At 40.7% G+C, this 25,173-nt stretch overlaps 1 protein-coding gene across 4 annotated transcripts in view; it reads right to left on the reverse strand.

Moving 5' to 3' along the window:
• Window positions 1-6,024: 6,024 nt before the first annotated feature.
• AQP4 (aquaporin 4) overlaps window positions 6,025-25,173 on the reverse strand; it is a 60,809-nt gene continuing 41,660 nt past the window's right edge. Inside the window, exons 1-5 of one of the 4 annotated variants that reach the window (XM_010828949.1) lie at window positions 20,470-20,571; window positions 16,616-17,030; window positions 15,577-15,741; window positions 15,223-15,303; window positions 6,025-10,968 (exon numbers count right to left, since the gene is read on the reverse strand). In XM_010828949.1, coding sequence (XP_010827251.1) covers window positions 10,690-10,968; window positions 15,223-15,303; window positions 15,577-15,741; window positions 16,616-17,030; window positions 20,470-20,501 — 972 coding nt within the window. In that variant the 5' untranslated portion in view covers window positions 20,502-20,571 and the 3' untranslated portion in view covers window positions 6,025-10,689. The other 3 variants (XM_010828952.1, XM_010828951.1, XM_010828950.1) reach the window with 3 other exon arrangements.

Consider the following 25,173-nt stretch of genomic DNA (forward strand, 5'->3'; position numbering starts at 1 on the left):
CTATTCCAAATCTTGACAGCTTTCCGTATATCCTTGGAGGTGATGGTTAGGGCTCCCTTGCCATCCCCAGGAAGAAGTTCTGTCTCAATTAAGATAAACTTGCTCCCACTTCTCAGCCTAGATCCAAGGAGTGCGTCACAAATGAAGCAGAGTTATTTTTTAAAAATGGCAATGGAAGAAAATAAAATGAGTTTGTTGTATTCACCTCTCTGCTTTTGTGCTTTTATTTAATTTTTTTTTTTTGCTTTTGTGCTTTTAAAAATATATGATTATATTTATTTTAAATGGATTGATTGCTTTACAGTGTTGGTTTGATTTCTGTCATATAGCAACATGAATTAACTATAGGTGTACATATGTACATCTTGAATCTCCTTCCCACCTCTTACCCTTTCCCACCTCTCTAGATTATCCCAGAGCCCCTGTTTGAGTTCCTTGAGTCATATAGCAAATTTCCACTGTCTGTCTATTTACATGTGTTAGTGTATATGCTTCCACGCTGCTCTCTCCATCCATCTCACCCTCTCTTGCCTCTCTCCTGCCCTTGTCTGCAAGCCTGTTCTCTATGCCTGCATCTCCATTGCTGCCCGGTGCTTTTAAAAAATATATATATATTTTGGCCAAGCCACATGGCATATGGGATCTTAGTTCCCCGACCAAGGATCAAACCTCTTCCCTCTGCATTGGAAGTGTAGACTCCCAACCACTGGACCAAAAGGGAGCTCCCTCTGCTTTTGTACATTTTAAGCCAAAATTTGTGCATTCTGAAGGTTACTAAGAAAAAGAAAATGAAACAATCAAGAATTCAGGCAATTAAGTGTTTTCCCAACATTAGGAATTCAGTAGTCATAATTTATCACCCCTCATTCTCTCAGTGTTTCAAGGAAACACTTTCCATTTATGTTCATTTGTTTTTCCAAATGCTTCTTAAAATAGCCTTAAATGTACTATTTGTAGGTCAGTAACAATGCTCTTTTAAAACTGCTTGAATAATAGAACAAAATGACATACCTCTTACAGAACAAAATGGGCCATAATAATTTGAGAGAGACCATGTACGAAGGGATGTAATGGTTAGAATTAAAATGACGTCTGACAATTACTTTCAATTTGAACGGAGGTGAAGAAAATCAGAATTACAATACTCTTGTGATTAAACTTGGATGAGATGAAAATGTCATCATTGTTTGATGAGAATTTTTTATTAGAGTTCAAAGAATATGAATGATTTAACTACAATGTACCAACACCACAGGGCTGAATACTCTTTATCAGTTTTCCTGACTTTTCCTTACAGCAGATCACTAGAGAAGTGCCAGCCTCTCTCCTTCTTCTGTTCTTCTGTTACCGTTTTCAGAAGATTGGTTTGTGAAACAGCAAGATCCTTTGTGATAAGTTTTGACACCGAAATCCTGTGCCTGCGTGCTCAATCGCTTCCGTCATGTCCGACTCTTTGGGGCACTGTGGACCGTAGCCTGCCAGGCTCCTCTCTCCATGGGATTCTCCAGGCAAGAATACTGGAGTGAGTTGCCATTTCCTCCTCCAGGGGATTTTCCTGACTCAGGGATCAAACCTGTATCTACTGCATTGGCAGGTGAATTCTTTACCACTGAGCCACCAGGGAAGCCCCACCGAAATCTTGGAGTAGCTTAGTATGGTAAGTCATCTCCAAGAGCCTTGTGCTGAGATGAGGCTCATCATTTTTCCTTTTGAAAGAAATACATTATAAAGGCAAGGTTTCTTGTGTGAGATGTGGGGAGATCCTGCTCTCACCCTGCATTTGTTGCTAAAAATCAAAATTCGGTGAGTCCTTTTATTCCATGGGAGGAGTCTAGGTATTTCCCTTTAGCTTGAAATGGCAGCACTGGGATCACAGGTTTGATAGTCACTCCGTTGTGTCCGACTCGTTTTGACCCCATAGACTGTCTCCTTCCAGGCTCCTCTATCCATGGGATTCTTCAAGCAAGAATATTGGAGGGGATTGACATTTCCTCCTCCACGTTGTCTTCCCATCACAGGAACTGAATCTTCGTCTCCTGCATCGGCTGGCAGGTTCTTTACCATCTGAGCCGCCAGGGAAGCATGAGGTTTTGACTATTAAAATTGTTGAAGACGATGCTTGTTCAGTTCTCTTTCCGGTACTGATTCCATTATAGGATGATAACTCAGCACAGGGACTCACCTCTGTCTGCACAGGGGCAGAGGCTGTCCTGACAATTCCCACACTGTGGGAGCAAGAAAATAGGAGCCCCTGTCCTCTGACTTTGCTCTTAGTGAGGGACTCCTGTCTCCCCTCCCTCCCCCATGATCATCCTTTTTCTTATCTTTCCCCTTTGGGATCCCTAAATCAATTAACTAATGTTTTTTTTTTTATTGGAATATAGTTGCTTTCCAATGTTGTGTTAGTTTCTACTGTACAAAGTGAATCAGTTATATATATCATATTTGTCCTCCCTTTTGGATTTCCTTTCCATTCAGGTCACCATTTGGGAGCCCCAGATTTAAACAAATAGTTCCCCAGTCACTGGTAGTACATCTCTATCCTGTATTTTAAAAGATTTTTGTCTTCTGAAAGTCTGAGTCAAATTAGGTGGGAACTGAAGCTACAGTTCTGAGGCTTGAACACAAAGAGGTAAGGACTTACTGATGACAGTCATTCTACTCATTCATTTCCCAAAGCGGTTGCCGTTGTAACAGTGTTAGTACTTGGCTCACTCATTGTTATATTTATCTATTTATTTTTGGCTGTATAGCACTGTGTGTAGGATCTTAGTTCCCTGACCAAGGACTGAACCTGAGCCCTGGCAGTGAAAGCTCTGAGTCCTAAGTGCTGGACTCCCAGGGAATCCCCACCTTTATTATTATTATTTTTTTGCAAATAAAATCGATCCACTTTATAGGCCAATATAGGATAAGTTATCACATACTATTAGTTCAGTTTATTGTCAAACAACATTTTATTGCTTCCTTTTTAAAAATTGTATGTTAAATAAAATTAATAAATAAATTATAATTTATTAAAGCTTTCTATAGGATCCTGAACAAAATAGGTGTGTTAGCATACATATTGATTGGGTGATTAGTAGGTAAAGAAGAACTAAGATATATATTAATTATCTTAATGAAGGGCAGAGAGAAATTGTCAGATTAGGTAAATTAAAGGCCAGTTAGGAAATCTGGGCTATTGACAAAAAGTGAGCAGTATCTGTCATACCCCTGTTCAAGAAAAGAAAGTGGGTTTTTGGCTATTCAGTCCCTTTCAAAAACACTTTAAAGTTCAGCTGATTTATCTTTGTAGCATTTGCATTGGAGGGTTTCAGTCTTCCTTCAGAGGTGGTCAGAATGATAACCAGCGGTCAAGTTGTGAACAGCGGAGAGATTCAAACATGCTGAAGTCTAGCATGTAAGAATCAAAGGCTTGGAAAAAGCAGATATGAATGTTGACATGACTGGCGGCCTAAAAACCCCAACCTCAGGTAAGAGACAGTACAGGACAGCTACTAAGAGTTGAGTCTGTGGGACAGACTGCCTGGGTTCAAATCTCACTTCCCCCACTTGGCAGCTGACTTTGAACTATTTACTTACCCATCTTAGACCTCAGTTTCCTCACCTATAAAATGAGAATAATAGCAGTATCTACTTTGTAAGGTTTCTTTACATAGTGTTAAATATATGTCTAGTGCACACTACATGTTGTCATCATTATTGAATTGTGGAAGACCTAATCAGTACCTTTGCAATCAATCCTCATCTCTTTTTTCTGGACCAAATGAAAATCATCTTTAGTGGTCTTTATAATATTTTTGTAAATAAAAATCAATCAAAATTTTTTAAATTACCCAATCTAATGAAACACATTGTAGCAGTCAACTCTATTCTCTTATTTGGGATCTTGTCTAAGATTTGTAATAGGTACTCCAGATCTATAGTACTTAACTTACTATCCCTCACTGATGCTGTATATAAAGATTTCCCCTAGTGTGGAGAAGGTGTTTCTTGCCACTTGATGGCTGATGGGAAATTAGGCTGATGGTTGGAAGAGAGAACTTTGTGTGACTTAGGGAAACAACATGAGGGATTGGGATTAATAGGGATGTGAGTTCCTGGTTTTGCTTTAGCACTAGGTACAATTCTGAGTAGTTTGCTTAATCTCTTTGACACTCATCTTGGGAAATGGGAAAGATAGTAATGCTTGCCCCACAATGAGTTTTGAAGAGTGACAGATTGAGACCAATATTTAGAAAATCTGACACCCCGTGTATGCTCATAATTGATAGTTATTCTAATCTGTGCATTTCTCCTCTACCATTTTGATCCTTGGCCAATATTTTTTTTAAAGGAAGAAGGCATACAGGCTCTGATTTCCATCTATTCTCAGATTAACTTACTTCTTCCAGACTGGAGAGTTTCTTTCACTCATCCATCCATTCATCCATCTATCCATCCACCCCTCCATCTTTCCATCCAATCGTCCATCTTGCATTTACCGAGCACTGTGCTGGGGGCTGTGCTTAGCCACTCAGTCATGTCTGACTCTTTTGTGACCCCATGGACTGTAGCCTGCCATGTTCCTCTGTCCATGGGGATTCTCCAGGCAAGAATACTGGAGTGGGTTGGCATGCCCTCTTCCAGAAGATCTTCCCAACCCAGGGATTGAACCCAGGACTCCAGCATTGCAGGCAGATTCTTTACTGTCTGAATCACCAGGGAACCCCTTGTTGAGCAGTAGCTATGTGCTATCACTATTCTGTGCTCAGAGGTTGCAAACATCATGCTCATGGTTTCTCAGAGACCTCTGAACATGTGGAGGCAGCAGAACTCAACTAGCTTTTTGGGGTCTTTAATGTCTTCTTGAAACCCAAGGAATGAAGATGTAGAAAAAAACTAAAAAATATTAAGAATTAATTCAGGTGACATACTGCTTTGGACATTTTCCAAGCAGCATAATTATCTAAAATCGAGCTGACATTTATTTTCTAGCTTCCCATGCTTTTTAAAATACTTTTCTTGCTGAAATACTCATAGAGCTAAATTTCATCTAACATCTGGCCATCATATAAATATAGCAATTAAAACATGTCTCGTTGCTTACACATTAGGTATACATTTTAGAAATCCAGTTAGTGTTTTATTCTTTCTAAAGTGCATTTTTCCCTTTTCTTTTCTTTAGTGTTTGAGCTAATTTTGGACTCCTAACTGGAACTATATGCATTCAAATATTTTGCACACACCTATACAGTAAAAACCAACTAGATCAAGGTATGGTGCTTTGTGGTATTTCCTAATGATTGAGATATTCTTTAAGTTATTTATTAATTTATGCAACAAGCATTTATTGAGAGAAATGTCAAGCCTAATTCTCAGTGCTGAGAATAAGACATAGTCTTAGCCCTTAAGGAGTTTAAAACCTAGTAGGAGAGACAGAAACCTACACAAATGATTTCACTACAATGTGACAAATGCAATAAAAGGTTCACATCCACCTGGCTCTTAAAGGCAGCATTCACCACTCTTCCGATGGGTTGCATGTTACATAAATGATTGTCCTCAATCCTTCCCTGAAGGTCTGTAACCTCTCAAAATTGAGAGGTTCCAACCGAGAACCCAAGGGAGTAAACTGATACTCACTGAGGCTACGTTATCCATCTGGGTAGGCAGAATTTGCCAAATGCCCTGAGGATGGATCGTCTATTTTGCAATACCAGCCTCATTTGAGTCACAGTTGTTTAAGTCTTCACTCTTTGACTCTCTATAATGATAGCTGATATTCAATGGTCTGTTTTGCACAGATGTGAACATTTAGAATTAAGCCCACAAAAACATTTTCACTGTCTATATGAGGACCTAACATACTGTGTACTCTGTAGGCTCTCAGAAATATATTTTATTATATGGATTCCACAACCATTTCATTTGGTGTTAATTGTACTCAAATATCTAAACCTCCCGGTCCTTCTCAATGATGCTTCAAGATGAAATGAGCAAAAGCTGTGGATGAATTTTCAAAATCATCAAACACAATGCTTACCTTTTAAAATATTAAACACTTTATTTGCACAAGCTTAGTAATATGAGATCAACATAATTCATGGAAATCAACCACAGTGCTAACACTTTAATAGATTATTCCAAATATTAGACATTACAGTTTCAATCTCCTTAACATTAGCTCTAACACTGGAATAACATTTCAGTTAATGAATAATTGTGAATATAACCATATGTTCAGTTTATTCTCACCAGTTTATCATGAATTACAATTTTATTGTGATTTGAGTCATAAAAGTGATAAACAATTGTTTATATAGTTTTATAAATTGCATGTTTATTTAATTAATCCTGAAGAGAATCTAGAAAGACATTCTGATGGGTTATATAAATTCAGTGTATTTTTTAGCTCTTGAGTTTTAACATGCATAGGTAATGCTATAACTGCTTTAAAGTTTAATGTTAATCGTACATGTTGCATAACATTTATTTTATCTGTATTTTCATAGATTATTGTCATTTGACAAAGTGAGCAGCCACAGTTTTAAAGCCCTGGATTAAATATCTTGCATGTATTTTAGGGAAGAGGGTTTCAAAAGTTACAGCTGTTTTGGAGTGATCTGTAAAGTACTATGAAAGCAATGCAAATGTACACAATTTGGGGTAAAGAGAGTGTTACATTACACTTTCCAGAGAGTAAACACACTTTTCTAATAATTTTGATGCCATCAACATATTGGGAAAGACAGAATGACTTTCAGGTATCAAATAGCCTGAGTTTGCATATTCTATAGTGCTTATGATGAGAATTTATATCAGCTTTCTCTTGTCTGATAAGTTGGTCTGTTGGGCTCGCATTGTCATTCTTAGCTGTCACAAAGGCAATTTATCTGTCACATGTTCACAGCATGTGGAAACAGTGTCAACAGGCTGCAACAGAGAGCTTCACTGGGATCAATTCTAGTATTTGAATGTGCTATTCTATTTTGGAATATTTTGGTTCATTATGGAGTTTAAATCAGTAAGTGAGTTGCCTGGTTTCATGGTCTAAGAAGAATATTCTGTGCTATCTAGAATCAGACCTCTAATAATTAGATGGCTTAATTCCGTCATGTGCTGGGTGCTGTGCTTAGTTGCTCAGTCGTGTCCGACTCTTTGCAACCCCAGGGACTGTAGCCCACCAGGCTCCTCTGTCCATGGGATTCTCCAAGCAAGAATACTGGAGTGGATTGCCATGCCCTCCTCCAGGGGATCTTCCCAGCCCAGGGATCGAACCCAGGCCTTCCGCAATGCAGGCGGATTCTTTACCGTCTGAGCCACCAGGGAAATGTGTTAGCAAAATACTTCTAATCTTGTGAAATCTTCAAGACTGAGCCAGCACCTACCAACTGCATCAGTAAAAGGATCAAAAGGGGGAAAATACAAGAATATAGGAAAAACATCAAATGGCAGAAATGAAGTGTAAGAATGTTACATTTAAGCAACTATTTAGATACCAGAAAATACTTCCTTCCAGTATAAAAGTTGAGAACTCTTTGAAGAAAATGTCATCTTCTACAATGAAAACATACTTTCAAACTCTGGACCCCCAATTTTAAAGAAAGCCCTGGAAACTTAAAAAATAACTCTTACCCTTTGTACTCCTTTGGCAAACTATATACATTTGTGATGTAGGGACCACCTTACAATTGGGGCGGGGGGTGCTTGTTGTACTTTTCCTTAGGGAAGAGGCGGCTGGCATCGTTTCCTGGCTGGGTATAATTCATTTATGTCCTTCCAGTTTTTTCTCTCTGATCTCTTTTCTGTATATCTGTCAGCAGCACTCTCCTGGGAGCAGCACGATGCACTTCATTAATAAGAAGGGATTAAAGGAAAAAGCCCCAGTCTCTTAATACACTTGGATAATTTGGTGTCATCCACAAGGCAAAAGACCCCTGCTGCATAGATGTCATTAGAAAGGTACAATTTCATTACTTTTTACTGGTAGAGCCTTGAGTGAAATACAAAATATGTTGTCTCATATGCGGGGAAAGGAAAGTGCAGAAGCTTTCATTCGCTGCATGCCCCTAAAATAGTAGAAGGCAAAAATATATTCGATGGTTTTTACATTTATATGGCCTTCCCTTAGTACTCCTTGAACTCATGCTTCTATAAAATATTGAACAAAATAAAGATGAAAAGAAAATTATTTATATCCTTAAATCACAAATGAAATGTATATATATATTTTCTCAACTAACACACTTGTTTTGAATACCTACTATGTGCCAGGTACTCTGCTTGTTGCTGGAAAACAAATGACCAAAATATAATTCATGAGGGTTTTTTTTTTTTTTCCAGTGATAGCTTATCAAATGCTCTAACTGGAAGTAAGTGTAAAATTGACTGTATAAGAAGTAAACCATATGGCTGAATAAAAATGATCCTACACCAGTAAACATTAAGTGTATTCAAAATGTTTCCTTTTTTCCCTTGATGTGTGTGTTAGTTGCTTAGTTGTGTCCAACTCTTTGCAGCCAGGCTCCTCTGTCCATGGAATTCTCCAGGCCAGAATACTGGAGTGGGTTGCCATTCTCTTCTCCAAGGGATCTTCCTGACCCAGGGATCAAACCTGTGTCTCCTCCATTGCAAGCAGATTCTTTATCATCTGAGCCACCAGGGAAGACCCTTTCCCTTGCTAACCTAACTTATTTTTGAACTGGCATGTTTGCCTATGGTTGATAGCATTATCTTTTGAGCTAAACCACTCCCAGTTTTAAGCCTTTAATGATATATTGAGCAAACATGAAAAGATGGGCATAAACCATCCTTAGAAATACACCCTAGTTCCTATAGATGCTGTCCCAAGCAGGAAGCAGCGAGCCTCAGTGATGGAGGGTGTGGACGGCCACCAAAGGGACCTGGGATTTAGGCACCTGCCAAAAAGATGACAGTGGGACTTCTGGGGACTCCCCTGGTGTGATGCCTCTCTTGGAACCTTATGCATTCCTTTCCTAGCACCGAAGAAAATCAGATTTAATAGTGGTCCATTATCTCACTGCAACAGACACACAGCTGCCATTAACACTGAAAAGTGACACGCAGTTGGAACTGTGTGTGGGAGAAGAAAGCCCTTGATTATCAGCTATTTACAAGCCACTCTTTGCAGTGATAGGTTTTTGCTTTACTATTAGCTTTTGTTCAGTGAAATCGACGTTTGCAGCTCTTTGTCTAAAACAAAGGCTAGAACAGACTGGGGTTTAGATGACAGCAACTGGCATTTCTAGAGACAATTTTACCGACATAAGGCAAAGCAGTACAGAAAAAAAAAAAAAAAAAAACCCAAATTATTTTGACAAACAAATGAGTCAATAATGAAAATTCTTAAAAACCACATTGGGTTACATACAGTATCTCTACAAATGAAAGACTGTCATCTAGTCAGCTTGGAATAGAGAGGATTTTGATGTCCTCACCCTTTTATTTTGCAGTCTTGTTGTTCTTGTCCTTCGTGCATTTTAGTTCATTAAAATATCATTACGTGTACAATGAAGATGATCAACAAAGGCACAGTGAAGATTATCAATAAATGTCATGAGAAGTGGGAGGGTAGCAGCGATTGGGGCTGGCAGGACCAGTGTGTACACCTTCTAGAATGAGCAGAGCTTAATAATTAACAAAAACTCAGAACTCAACTAGTTATGTTCTTGTTATCAAAAATATGTCTCAGCTAATGTTTAAGTACAGTTAACCAAAATTACAAACAAAAAAAAAAAACCCAGTTTTGCCAATAAATTAAAAAAAAATAAGCAAATGGTTAAGTGGTTACAAGTTTAGATTGTTAAACTCATGTGGTGTATTTGAGGACATGCACTGAAAACAGATCATCTGAAACCATCCTACAGATTGCCTTTTTCCACAGGATTTTTGTATGATGGGAAGTTTCCACCCACCCCCATATAATTTTTCAGGTCTGTTTGTCCTGAGTCTCAATAGGTACCTTATGATGTAGATGTTTTATTAGGTGAATAAACATAAAGAATTTTATGAACATTATTCAAATTTCTGGGCTTTAGATCCATATTTACCCTAGAGACAGTGAGGAGGAGGAAGAAATATTATGAACTGAGTTTGGGTTGAAAGTTGGGTATTTGAAATATAAATGAAAACAACTCATTAGCAATGACTCATTAATATTCATTTGCCAAGGTAGTTTAAACATAAGGGATTGCATGTAAAAGAGTTTGTTATATTTTCCTCTCTCGAATGTGCAAGACTCTGTGACATACTCTGCATTTTGCCATTGACAAACTGGATTTAAAAGAATAAATACTCAGATGAGGATTGGCAATACCAGTTACAAGGAAGAGGAAATAAGCTGATAGGTTATGTCTGTGTGATAGATATGTCAGGCAAGCCTTAACAAAATCTTGATAGCATTTTAAATTGATTATCAATTAATGTCAAATAGATAAACTAGATACACATTTGCTTTGGGGATACTTCAAAAAGATTTTTTTTTTTAGATTTGAAATTCATGATAGGTTTCTTCCAGTCCTCCTTGGTAAATAATGAAATATTTACTGTCTAGACTGAGTAATATGACATGAAACAACAAACCTGCACATGTCTAATTTATAACAAATCTGTTTCCTTAATGGGTGGAAGGAGATCTGAGGACAGTTCTAAGGGCTCTTGTCTGCTTTCAGTGCTGCCTGCTAGTCATACTGAAGACAACACCTCTCCAGATGGGTCTTTCCCTTTCTTCTCCTCCCCCCGGTCAATGTCGATCACGTGCACCACTCCGGGTTTTAGAATCAAGTCGTCGGTCTCTACCTGACTCCTGTTGTCCTCCACCTCCATGTAGCTCCCTTTTGTTTGCTGGGCAGCTTTGCTGAAGGCTTCTTTAAATCGACGTTTGAGTTCAACATCTGGACAGAAGACATACTCATAGAGGCCACCAGCAAGGACAGCTCCTATGATTGGTCCAACCCAATATATCTGGGAGAAAGATGGAAGAGTTATAGAGCATAAGTAGAGTAAAACTATTTCTCTGAACAATGCATGAATATAGAACTTTGCTGATTTAAATTGAGAGCAAATATGGCATGCATAAAAAGAGACCCTTGGAAACAAAATAAGAAAGCACGTTAAATCTACGTCTGAGATCCATATATTACTAAATAACATTTTGAACAGAAAATAAGAAGACTGTTTCCTCTTTTCTTTTCCTGCTTTCATTATGTTCTTTCCATTTTCAGATAATCCTGAAAGATAGGTCCTCTTTGGTGGTACTATAAATTAAAAAGACACTAAAACTTATTTAACTAAAATAGAGAAAAAATTTTCTGGAAAGTATCAATACTTGTTTTCTTAATATTGCCATCTTATATTGGTTTTCTACATAATCACAATCATGGTACAGATCGTACCACTTGGGTCTTTAATTATTCAGTACAGCATGATAAATGGCATCTGAGGTCTACCACTTAGCAATTTTGTGACTGCTTGCATCCATTACATAACCTCATGAACACTTAATTCCATCAGATGCAAAACAGGAATAATAATAATACACACCTCACCGTTGTCAGGATTAAATTGAAATAATACTTGTAAAGTACTTAAGAGTTCCAGTTTCATAGTAACTTGCTCCTTTCCATGTTTCCTAGACAATTTAAAGATGTATGGGTCTAGGCTGGCTATAAGTCACTTTCCTTATGTTACATGTTTTTTTTCTCTGAAATTTGGTGATTTGTTTTAAGAGAAAACCTCAAGGTTTGTCCATTGATCTTCTTGCAGAGTGCATTTATCCTCATGGTTCTTATACTGATGACTTGGTGGAAAAATCTGTGCTGAGTTTATGGATGATGGTGAGTAGAGGATTTGCCATCCCATAGGATTTTAATTCAATAACTAGAAGTTTCTATCATATTAGTTATGTGTCTAGAATAAACTAAGTTTTGAGATTGGATAAACTCTAACATTTGCTTTAGAGTACATGTAGACTATAGGATCTCAGACAGTAAAAATCTGCCTGCAATGTGAGAGACCTGGCTCAGGAAGACTCCCTGGAGAAGGGAATGGCTACCCACTTCAGTATTCTTGCCTGGAGAATTCCAGGCAAGAGGAGGAGCTTGGTAGCTAGGTTACAGTCCATGGGGTTGCAAAGAATCAGACAAGACTGAGAAACTAAGATTTTCACTTTCAGATTGTGGAGCATTAGACGTTCATTCAGCAGATGGACTTGAGCAACAGTTGTTCAGTCACTAAGTTGTGTCCGACTCTTTGTGACCCCACGGACTGCAGCATGCCAAACACTGTTTATTGAGTACTTTCTCTGGGCTGGCTGTATTCAGTGCTTAACTTGTATTAACTCATTTTATTCTAACTGATCTTTGAGATAGATATTATTATTATCCCATTTTATGGGTATGAAAATGGATATGCAGAGAGGGTAAGAAGCTTGCTTAAAAATTTATGCTTAGCAAGTGGTTGAGCTGGGATTTCAGGTCTGTCTGATTTCAAAGCTCTTTCGAACCATTATGCTGTTTTCTATTATACTCGCTAATGGTAAAGAACCTGCCTGCCAATGCAGGAGACATAAGAGACAGGAGTTCGTTCTCTGGGTCAGGACGATCCCCTGGAGAAGGGAATGGAAACCCACTCCAGTATTCTTTCCTGGAGAAGCCCATGGACAGAGAAGCCTGGTGGGCTACAGTCAATGGGGTCGTGAAGAGTTGGACACGACCGAAGAGCTTAGCACAGATACACACACACATGCTACACTTCTCTCATTTGGAAAAAAAAATCAGATGAATGCTTCTGGGTTAAATTTCCACTCTGTGGAAATTAAATTCATTTAGCACCCTCATTGCACAGTATAAATAAAATTCAAACTTAAGCTGAAGCGGAACACATACACTTTACAGGGAAATTGTTGACAAAGTGGCTGCAAGAACCAAGTTCCTTATCTTGAACATGAAAGAAATCATGTCAGAGTTGACCTTCTTAATGCCCTTTCAAAGGGGAAATGAGAGCCCTCCTCTAAATGTCTTTGTGCTACATTCCTTTGGTAAGATCTCATTTGGTATGCTCTATTCCATAAGCTCCAAATTCCACAAGAGAGACAAAGGACTGCTAAATAATTACAGTTCCTTCAAAACACTTATTCAGAAGACATCTGGCTGCATGCTCTCAAAACAAATCTCAGTTTCAAGTTGCTATTTCCAAAGTTATAATGCCCCTTAACTTTTAAAATTCATAAAGGTAAAGAATTTTTACTGCTAAAAATCCAGAAAATCCAGAAAAGAAGACTAAAAAATATTATTATACCACACGCAAAATTCATCATTAATATCTTGCTATTTTCATCTATCAGTCTACCTATTTACAGATATACTTTAATTGTTAATTTTACACAACCATTGTTACAAAACGGACATTAGTTTTCAGTAGGATTAAGTGTTATAGCAACAAGGGGAACCTTAGATTCAGTCAACAAGCTAAGGATTTTTTTTTGCCACTCAAATTTTAACTAGTGTATCACAACTCAAATAATTAATAAAAACACATGTTTTCATCTACATTTTAAAGTCCTCATGGATTAAAATTTTTCATTTTTCTAAATTTCAAATAGAAAAATTGTTTGAGTGTATAAGTTGAACTAAAAGTTGAACTTTTATCATAAGATCTATATACTGTGTTCTGTTGCTCAGTTGTGTCCAACTCTTTGTGACCCCATGACACCAGGCTCCTCTGTCCATGGGATTCTCTAGGCAAGAATACTCGAGTGGGTTGCCATTTCCTCCTCCAGGGGATCGTCTCGACCCAGGGATCGAACCGGTGTCTCTTGCATCTCCCAAATTGGCAGGTGGCTTACCACTAGTGCCACCTGGGAAGCCCTGAGATCTATATACTGCGTTTCCATTCCTGTTAATGTGGCAAGTCCTTAGAGACATACATGGGAATTTCAGTGGCAAAATGACCAATTGCATGGATAGTATTGCTGACTAAGCTTTTTCATGGCCGGGTCCAAATCCTTGCTTTTGATCACTGATGTTCATGCTTTTATTTAATGGGATAGATTACTCATAAAGACTTGGTACACTTTTCTTAGAAGTGAAAGCACATAGCAGTGGGGCAGTTTCTTCTCATTTGCAACATAGATCACGGATGAATGCATGTGACTGGGTTAATAACCCCTGTATGCATGACATTAAAACATAAGCGACATCTATCACAGAAAAGAATCGAAAAAGAATATATATATACATTCATACATTTGTGTGTATAACTAAATCACGTTGCTGTACACCTGAAACTAACACAGAATTGTGTATCAACTATACAGCAATAAAACAAAAAACATTACATTCGTGAATTAAAAATAAAAGGTGTAAAAGAGCATTCACAACATATACATGAAGATAAAAGTTAGCCCCATTTGAAGCTGGCTTATATATACCTATTTTTATTGGTTGTTGTAAGTCAGTATGTAAAAGATCTTCAGAACTGTCACATTATTCATTTAAGGGATTTAAATTTCTTTTTGGTAAGAAACAATTGAAAAGAAATCGACTGTGGTATTAATGGATACTGCTGCTCTCTAGAAGCACTGCCCCCACATTAAGTAGGGTAGGCATGAGGTGTGAGAATTGTGTCTTTCCTGAAAGTCACTTATTTTTCCAGCTATGGTTATGGTGATAATAGCATAAGCTCTGGCACTATCTATTCCTCACCATCTGCAGTTCAAATGCTTCCAACTCCTATACTATTAATTGGGTTCACGCTTTTGTAAACAAGAAGGGTAAATATTTTTGCGATGTGCTTTTAAGCATTTCTCTTTTTCTTCTTTTTATTGTTTTGCAAGCATATTATGTGTCATTGCTGGGAAGGGTTTACTTTCAATTATTTAAACATCATATTCACTTCACCACCCTGATTTTAATTTGTTACAGCCAGGCAACCTCCATATACAATATATTCTGCCAAAGTCTATCAGAATACAGTGTGCAGAGCAGCGGTTAAAAAAAAAGACTATCACTAAAGGCTCAAAAGAGATATGAAATGTTTTACAGCAGATAAAATCTGTCCCAGTCTGTCCCTAGTCTTTATGAAAGAGGTAATAAAGTGGTGGTGGGGGGGTTACAGTTGGGTGAAAGAGAAACTAGTGAGCAAAATAATGGGAAAAAAAGCTCTATGGCTCATTGTCCTCAACTTTAGGAAAATAGGAACAATGAACATGATGGTTACCCAGTGGTTCTCCCAATTTCCCATGATAACTGCAGGTCCAAAGGATCGGGCGGGGTTCATGCTGGCACCAGTGTAATTGATCTACAAGGGAAAAGAACACAACTTCAGACATTGCTGAAACAGGGCTAACAGGTAGCCTTCATGGCATTATGTCACTGTTGGCCAAGTCAGTTAGAGGAAGGTTAGCAGCCTTAGCAACATTCTCATCACAAAGTTAGCAAAACAATAACCTAAAATGGACAGAAGAGGCTGGATACTAAAGAACTACAGCTGTGAAACGCAACATCTTCAGGCCAGCTGAAGGGTGAGGCTAAACAACGTGGATCCGTTATTTAAAGGAGCTTGGAAACTTACTGCAAATAAATGTCCAATTGCAACAGAGATCCCAATGGCTAAAGCTATGGAACCGGTGACATCAGTCCGTTTGGAATCACAGCTGGCAAAAATAGTAAACACCAACTGAAATGTGATTATCAACTCCACCAGGAGACCGTGTCCAGCGCTAAGATTTCCGTGAACCTGGAGACAGAAAAATACTCCATCTGAATTGACAAGAGAACCTTTTCTGTGATAACATATCATTGTGAAAGGCACATTTTATTCCTATAAAAACTGATGGTCAGTTTGAGTCTTCTGTTCCACCCCTGATTGAGAGATGCATCTCCCCCCTCAAAAATAAATACTTATTTTGGGCCAGCACAGATAATTAATTAATCTTATAATGACCAAGTGGGAGTTTGTGCTGAATGTTCTTTTCTACAAAGAAAGCAAAATATGCTACTGCTGCACTTAAGTTATAAAAGAGTTTCTTGAGAGTCTTGTAATTTTATAAGGCAAAGATTAAATTTATTAATTAGGTTTAAATTAATTAATATATACTTCAATTAAAATTTAACTGTGTGTGGTTTTTTAATCAACGCCTGTGCTGAGCTAACAAATGATATACTTAATCAGCTAAGAACAAAACCAGGATCAAATGCCAATTCATTTTTTTGAGTGTGACCCTTGATGTTTTAAACCTCATGTTCATGGTAACAAATAAAACTGTTCCTTCTGCTAGTGAACCAACAAATAATTGTAATAAAAATGTCTTATGTTATATATATAGTCAATGCAGTCACTGGGATGGAGAGAAAGAGGAAAAAAGAACCCAACACAATTTTTGTGCTGCCCAGACTTAGTGCTATTCAAGTCATTCAACAGCAAATAATGACTCTATATGATATATTCAGTGTGGCTGGAATCAGTTTGCACCCCTATCAAGAGTTATCAGACAACCCCTGGGAATAAATTAGCAATTTTAGGAAAGACTCTAAGGTCACCAGGGTGTCATCTAGCACTCCATATAAGCTGCCTGGAGTCCGAGACTGAAAACAACAGCTAAAGATGGTACCGTGGTGACTCCAAGGCCCCCCACCACACTGGGAGGCGTGACCAGGTAGAGAATTCCGGCTCCAATGATGGCGCCCAGGCACTGAGCTGCAATGTAGAAGACAGACTTGGCGATGCTAATCCTCCTGGTGCACACCATGGCCACCGTCACAGCGGGGTTGATGTGGCCACCACTGATGTGGCCAAAGCACTGGACCATAGTCGCGATGCTGAGTCCAAAGCAGAGGGAGATGAGAACCATGTCGACAGGTAATGGCTTTTCTGCTCCACCCCAGTTGATGGTGGATCCCAGGCTGAGCAGGACAAAAATAAGCATGGCCAGAAATTCCGCAGTGACTGCCTTCCAGAAAGTTTGTGTCCAGACCCCTTTGAAGGCCACCATGATACTCTCTCTTGTACACAAAGGTCCACACTTACTGAAAAGAAAAAGCAAAATTGGCATCAGAAGCTACTGAATCAGAGTCTCCTGAGATGATGGCCAGGCCCTCGGGCTCCCAGGTGGCTCAGTGGTAAAGAATCTGCCTGCCAATGCAGGAGATGTGGGTTCGATCCCTGGGTCATGACAATCCTGTGGAGAGGGAAGTGACAACCCACTCCAGTGTTCTTGCCTGGGAAATTCCATGGACAGAGGAGCCTGGCGGGCTACAGTCCATGGGGTCTCAAAGAGTCTGACACAACTGAGCCACCAAACAGCAGCAGCAGGCCCTCAGTCTTGCCTATTGTGGGGCACCTCCCACCAAAGTTTATTTGCATATAAAGCCTCCCCAAGGTCATCTGCATACAAAGAAAGGATGCTTCGGGAAAATCTCCTTAGCTACTTAATTATCTCCTTAATTAATAATCAAGAGATTGTCATTCTGATCCCCTTTGATTTAATATCCAAAGATCATCCAGTTTCACTGAAAAATTATCTGAATTGTCCCTAGAAAGGAAAATATCTGGATCAAGTTCCTTAAAGAATTAAGTATATTTACCTTGTAGTTAATTCCCTCTGAGCAACTTTTTACATTTTCAGTGTACTTTTTACACGTCATTTCTATTTGGAACCTACGGCCATAAGAAAGAGAGGTCTTTTCCAGTTTTGCACTTTCTGGTTCAAATGGCATTCTGGAAATGGATTTTGAGAGCTGACTCTCCCTTCTCTCCTCCAGTGGAGACTCTGATGAAGGGGTGTTCTGTGAGGAAGCCAGGAAGGCTATCTTTTGAGGATGTCTTTTGACTGATACGGGCAGTGGGGACTCGCACAGCAGAGCTGGGACCCAGAACTGGGACGAGGACGCTGCCGTGCTCTCCTGGCCAGCGTGGGGAGAAGTCCTAGAGCCCGCCTGGTCCGGAGGTCCAGCGCAGGCCGCCCGGGACCAGGAGCGCCCGGGCGGGGCGGCTCCGGGAAGCCCACCCACCCCTGGGTCCCAGGCATCTCGTCCGACACGGGAGATAGGTTAGAAGTGCATTCTGGCCTCTGCGGTACTTCTGCAGGGTTGAGGGACTGTCCCTTCTTGGGCTTGACTCCCCATCCCTTGATGTTCACCTCTGATAAAATCCTCCCAGAGGGATCCTGGAGGCCAGCGTGTGCGGGCAGCGCCCCCGGCACCCTAGCCGCCAACTGCGAGGGACAGCGACTTGGGGAGAGGGGCGGAAGGCCGCTGGGCAAGGGGAAGGTGGTCAGGAAGACCATGGGCCTCAAAGCAGGAGGCTCTGGAAAGTGGTTTTTCTCTAGTGTCTTCTTGATGGCATTCTCTAAATCTGCCGGTACCTCTTCTGCGGGAGCTTGCTGTGCCTTGAGTGGGTGGGGAGGATTGGTGGGGGGGGACGTGAAGGCTGGGGGGAGGAGCAAGGCAGCCTTTGGGAAGGAAGACCCTCTCTTCCTCCACTGTTTCCCTGCTAGTACCTTGGGATCTTCACAGCTGAGAAGGGATGCGCTTTGAGGATATTAATGGCAAGACATGACTAGGATTCCTCTTGGGGGACAATCATCCCAGTGACCCCGTTTTTCAAGACATTTGCCCTTATCCTTGGTCTGTGATGGGGTAGGAGAGAGTGATGGAATGTGGAAAGCATTTAGTGAGACTCATCCCAGGGGACTATGAAAAGGGTAATGCGAGAAGGTGGGCTTCCCAGGTGGCGCTGGTGGTAAAGAACCCACCTGCTAATACAGGAGACTTGGGTTCCATCCTTGGATTGGGAAGATCCCCTGGAGAAGGGCACAGCAACCCACTCCAGTATTCTTGCCTAGAGAATCCCATGGACAGAGGAGCCTGATGGGCTACGGTCCTTGGTGTTGCAAAGAGTCGGAAACGACCGAAGCAACTTAACACACCCAAAGGCAGGCAAGAAAGCCAGGTATTTTAACAGATTAGAGTTATCGCAGTTCTTCTGAGCATGGGCGCTTCCCTCCCCCATCGAGTCCCCAGGATCCTAGTCTGGTTGAGCCAGTGGGTGAGAACTGTGCCTATAAGCGCCAGGGGAACCCTGCCTTGACCTTTAGGATCTTGACTCAGCCCCTGGTTTGACATGGGGCTTTGCTACAGGGCTGGAAAGCGAAACCCATTTTCTGCCCAAGCCTAGGTGGCTCCAGAAGGGGACCAGCCAGCTCCATCTGTCTGGAGCATCCCCTATCCCAGTGAACAGCTCTAAGCAAATCATGCAATTAGGAGAAACCCCAGCTGGGAGGACACTGACATCACACTCCCTAGAGAAAGAGAAAATAAAGAGACCAAAACAGTGCTTGGAGCGAGGCAGCCAGCGAGGGTGCCCTGGGGGAGAAATGACAATATCCCAAAGGGGGAGAAATTCACAAATTGAAAAAAGAAGTTTCAAAAGTGGCTTTAGAACTTACCAGCAGCCCACGGCTGTAGCCAGGATGGCAGAGGGCTAGGTGCTATGTCAGGGGCTGGTCCTCTGTGGCCAGATTTAGTGGGAAAAAAGGGAGAGGCAGGAAGCTAAGGCAGCCAGGTGGGCAGGACTCGGCAGGGCCCATTCAGCAGCCACACAGGGAGCCCAGGGAGAGGCATGCCCTGGGGACAGGCCGCCTCCTCCCTGCACCCTCTCCCTCACCTTCCCTGCTCATTCTCTGCACCTTCTCCAGAGACCCAATCTCAGAAGCTCAGTTGCTCTTTCAGCTTCAAGACTTCATCAGCCAGAGGAATAAAAACAACCCCCCTCCAACCTCTGAAGTAAACAAACAGACACCTTGAGCATGCCTTTAGTTTTCTTTGAAAATCCGCAGAATCTGATCTCTTTCCAGGGCAGAATGACCAACTTCAGAGGGCTGTGAACCCCAGGGTCCCCTGGCGGCACATACATACCTCTGTCTTGACAAGCGCTCAGCTCAGCTCTTTCGCAGCCCCTCTGAGTTATCTACCGGTCAATGTTCCCTTCCCTGTTCACACTCCCTGGAAATGCATCAATACCATTTGTTGTGCTTTTTCCCCTTTTGCTCCAGAACAAAGGGGGTTTGTTGATGTGACCGGGTTATAGAGAGCCCGACAACATTACTTACTAGCCGAACCCCCAGCCTGATCCACTTCTGGACAGCTGAGCCCCTAGATGAATGATTTTTCTGATGAAAAATACTAGATGATAGATTTACCTCCATAGACTCCATAGAGGCATTTTCTTGGGCTATAGGTCTCCAATATATGGAGGATTTTTGCTGTAAATCATCCCCCTTTTTCTTCTGCCCTCTCTCTGCCTCTCTTATGAGTATGCCCATACCCAGCCCTGGAAGAACCACCTGCCCTAGAGTTTCCTTCTAGATTCTGCCTGAGCAGCACACGTATCTGTAATAAAAGAGTCCCAAGTTTCATCTTTCATCCGAGCCTCAGCATTGTTCCCTTAAGGCAAAGAAGGACTTACCCCCACCGCCTCGCTGCGGGTCTGTCACTCATGCCTCCCCCGGCCAGAGTGCAGCGCTCACATTGCCAGCCCCACGGCTCCCAGTGCGCCGGGAGTCAGATTACGGCCACTTGTCTGATTGGGTTTTTGAAGTCTTAGGGGTGGAAAGATTCGGCACCATGTGGCAATCGCCAAGTTATATTTGAACTTGAAATGACTTTCTCTACCTGATCGTTATAGACACAGGACATTTCAGGAACACAAAATGCTGGCTCACCTAATCCTTGAAAATGAGGCTTTCCCCAAATCTTTATTTGAAATCCTCCCACCACAGGGAACTGCTGAGAAATTTTGTTGTTGTTGTTCTGTGTGCAGTCGAATTTGGGCGACTATTAAGAGCACGGATTTGCATTATCCAGCAGTTGAGATGAACGGAATGAGATTCAGGCTTCGGTGCATTTGTTTTTGAGTGGCGACATAGCCAGTGGGTTCTATGCGAAGTTTTTGCTCACAGAAGCAGTTTTTAAAGTACTGCAGATCACTTCAGGTCCCTTGGAGCCTGTGCAGCACTGATTTGAGTAACAGGATATAAGACTGCTTTAGAGTCTCACCTGACTGTTATGTTAACAATTGTTGGTAAGAAGTAGCAAATTTTAAACAGATAAACGTTGGGTGGCACAAAATTATTGGGAACTAGCTGCTTCTTGTTGTTCAGTCGCTAAATCGTGTCTGACTCTTTGTGACCCCATGGACTGCAGGATGCCAGGCTCCTCTGTCTTCCATTATCTCCCCAAGTTTGCTCAAATTCACGTCTGTTGATTCAGTGATGCTATCTAACCATCTCATGCACTGCTGCCCGTGTCTCCTTTTGCCTTTAATCTTTCCCAGCATTAAAGTCTTTTCCAGTGAGGTGGGAACTAGAAGTAAATTTAATATCTAGAAACCCAAGGACAGGACTGACTTGACTGCACCATTTGTGGAGTCCAGTGAAAAGTGAATGCAGGACTCCTTGTTGAAAAATTATTAAGAATTTCCAGTTTGCAGCAGTAGGATATGAAAGGAAGTACGGGACCCTTCTAAATGCACAGGTTGTGTGCCGGTGAGGCAGGCCTGGCTAAAGAGTTTGGTGAGCTCTGGAAGGTCTGACAGTTAGTGCCTGCATTACCATCTCATTTTTTTCTTTCTTAAAATGGACCACAGGTACCTAGGACTGAAATAATCATCATCCTTGATACAGGGCACTCTGTCATCACTGGTACATTTATGGCCCTCTTTTATTTTATATTATTTTAATTAGTTACTTTTTAATAGTATAATGATCATCATACTGGCAACTAGACCTGTGATAATAACTCACTATGGGACCCTCTTTATCCCCGCCCTGCTTCTCTACCTACCATCTCATTTCACATAGGAGCTTCCTTTTTTCCCCCAGAATGGACTGTGGCAAGAAAGAAATACAGGAGAGAGAAGAAAACAGTTATGTTTTCACATCATGGTTACAATTTCTTGTTTTCTTGTCTCTTTTGGATACTTGAGAACTGGGAATGGTTGAAAAGCTCTCATGAGAAAGAGGGATTACAATTTTGAGTGTGAATTTCAGAGGAGCTCTTTATTTCTGTTTCCAGCATTCTCAGATAACAAAGATTGAATTTATATCCTTTAAGAATGTGGCTGCATACTGATGGCTGTTCATCAGGGGTTTCAGCCTTTGAAAACACATGCAAGTCAGAACAAACTCTGGTAAGAGGGCAACAGAGAATTTATGGCAATCTGCAAAGAACACTTAAAATATTTCCTGTTCATCCACCTTATTAGGACTGACTAGAATGCATTCTTTTTTTTATATAGCTGAGTAATATTCCATTGTATATATGTGCAACAATTTCTGTATCCATTCATCTGTTGATGGACATCTAGGTTGCTTCCATGTCCTATTGCGAAGTTGGTTGTGAAGTTGCTCAGTCGTGTCCGACTTTTTGCAACCCCAGGGACTGTAGCCTGCCAGGCTCCTCCGTCCATGGGATTTTCCAGGCAAGAATATTGGAGTGGGTTGCCATTTTCTTCTCCATGTCCTATAGCTATTGTAAAAAGTGCTTCCATGAAGATTGGGGTACAGGTGCCTCTTTCAGTTATGGTTTTCTTAGGGTATATGCCCAGTAGTGGTATTGCTGGGTCATATGACACAGTATTGTAAAACAATTATCCTCCAATTAAAAAAAGAACAACAACAACAAAAATTATTTCCTGTTGATTGTTACAGCTGTTTACTATTCAGATTTTTGAATGAGATTTTTTAAAGGTGCAAAATGTTCTTTTTTTTTTTTAATTTGAAAACTTTGATTTGGACAATGGGTCAGAAGTGCTTGTGAGGTCTTTGAGTCCAAGGAACAGTGCTGTGAGGTTTAAGTTCTTCCTTGAGAATGAGGCCTGTGGTGCTAGCCACAGAAACCTACCAAATGTGGCATTGTGTAGGGCTGCTGGTCAGCAGGAGGACATTTTTCAGGTCCACCCTTTGTAAGTTGCACTCGGCTCATTAGCATTCACTCCATGGTGGTGGCAGTTCCCGGCACCATTTTACAAAGTGCCAACAGAACTTGGTTACCACAGTTTCTCAGACCCTTTCCCTTTCTTCTGGCTGGCTGATCACTGCCCTGGTAGAATGTGTTGACAATCCAGTTCCTAAGCGATGGCTGTTCCCATCAAGGGAAGGGCCACCCTAATTGGCATCAACTCACACTTATTAGTACTCTCAGCAGAGAGGTTCAGAATTGACCAGGGATTAACCCTTCACTTCCTGGAGGTAGTTTTTCTTTTCAGATATTCTTTATTATCCTTTCTATATTTGAGATGGTAATATTGACCTTCCTATGCTACATTCAGTCTACCTACTTCCCTGGCTTTTCTTTAAACTAGGGATAGAAACTTCCAATAGGACTGTTTATGGCAATGCATGCAGGATACAATAATGAAAGAAATCAGCTGTATTGGACTTATGATCGTGCAAAAAGTATGAGGTGGGAGCCCTGGTGAATATAAGTAATAGCCTCTAAGTTGACCTGTTTTGAACTGGCTTAGGACTAGAATCAAAGATTTGAAATCTAAATTTTTTTCCCCCACTGGTAACCTTAAAAAGGCCTAAATTCATTTAAAGATGGAATAACAATTTATTGATGAAGTTTTCTTGACTTTCTTACCTTTAGGAAAAGGATGGTAACCTGGAACATTGATTTAAAATCAGTCTTGTATGTCAAGCAAACTTGTGAGTTTTTAGTTAAATAGCTTTGTGAAGTTGTGGGTCAGTAACATATGAAAAAAATGAAGGCATGATAAATGTAAATTACAAAAACTAGTGGATGAATGCACTTTGTTCCTAATTTTTAATCTCTTACATCATGTTGTTATCCTTGGGTGCTGATGTATATCTGTGGGATTTGTAGACCCCTTTCCCCACCCTGGCCCTCAGAACTTTTAGTATTTCTTCATGTGTTCAGAGATAGAAGACTAACACAAACATACTAAAAACGCCAGCAAGGCCTCAGGATCAGATAGGAAGTGTCTCCAGGCTGGCAGGGACAAGACTCAGTAGCAACTCACAAATCTCATCTTCCTTTTCATGAATCTCAGCGATAGGAATCCCTGCAGAGCACTTATGTATCAGCAAGTTCATTAAAAACAAACAAAACAACAGCAGCAGCAGGGCAACCACAGGCACAGGCACCACAACACAGGACTTCAGTGGAGCTTTGTTCGCTTTTCAAAGAGGTGTTACCTTATTATTGTTACAGTAAGGCAGAGTGGTTGCTGGAAATATGGCGCACCACCCAAAGAGAAAAATAAAGATAGCAATCGAAAAACATAAAAGAATCAAAGAAAGTTTGACTTGCCTCCCTTTCTCGGTGAGGTGAAACTGACAAACCCTGGGTCTTTGCACCGGTGTGGACCCTTCCGCTCTATCGCTGCCCCTCCCCCATCACCCCTTCAGTCCAAGTTTTCCCGTTCATGATAGCCGGTGCTGTTTCCTTGATTCAGGTCCAGGCCGACCCTGCTTTGGCTGGTGAGTTGTACTCTGCTGACATTTAAGGCAGGAATTCCCTGGGAAAATAGTCAAGAGATTCTTTTGGTGCCACTGGCAGGGTTCCAAAAGGTTTAGGGTTCCCCTCTCTAGGCAAATGGGCAGAGAGAACGGGAGGGATGGAGAGAGAAACAGAAGGACTTTATTGAGTGACTGTGTTTCATCCGAAGCTTGTACAAAAAAGCAGAAAGGTGGTTGGATGACAATGCTTTTCTTAGCCCTTATCCTTTACCCAGCTTCTATGAGAGTTCAGAGTTTGGTTTGGGCGTTTTAAAGGCTGCTCAGACATCCACAGTGGGAAGTCAGTTTTCTCGGAAGCAAAGGACTTTGGGATCTAATGGGTTGGATCAGAATGTTTGGAATGGTTAATAATCTGTAAAGTGTAGTCTGTAGTAGTAATTGTTCCAAAATGTAAATTAAATTTGAAGGTTTTAAGAGCCAAAACAGCATTTTGGCAGTTATCACTTATACAGAGAGATACAGAATCCTCATGTTTTTAATAAACTAAGAAAGATAATCCCAGTTTCAAGGAAAGAGCAAAATGCTTAAAATTCAAGGGGCTCTCACAGGAGGAGTAGACCAAAAAACAAGAAAATTAAAAGAAATGCTTTTAGAATAATACTAGAAACAGAACATTTTCTAAGAAAGGA

Source organism: Bison bison, unplaced genomic scaffold (genome assembly GCF_000754665.1).
Source record: "Bison bison bison isolate TAMUID 2011002044 unplaced genomic scaffold, Bison_UMD1.0 scf7180017864498, whole genome shotgun sequence".
Lineage (NCBI taxonomy): Eukaryota > Metazoa > Chordata > Mammalia > Artiodactyla > Bovidae > Bison > Bison bison.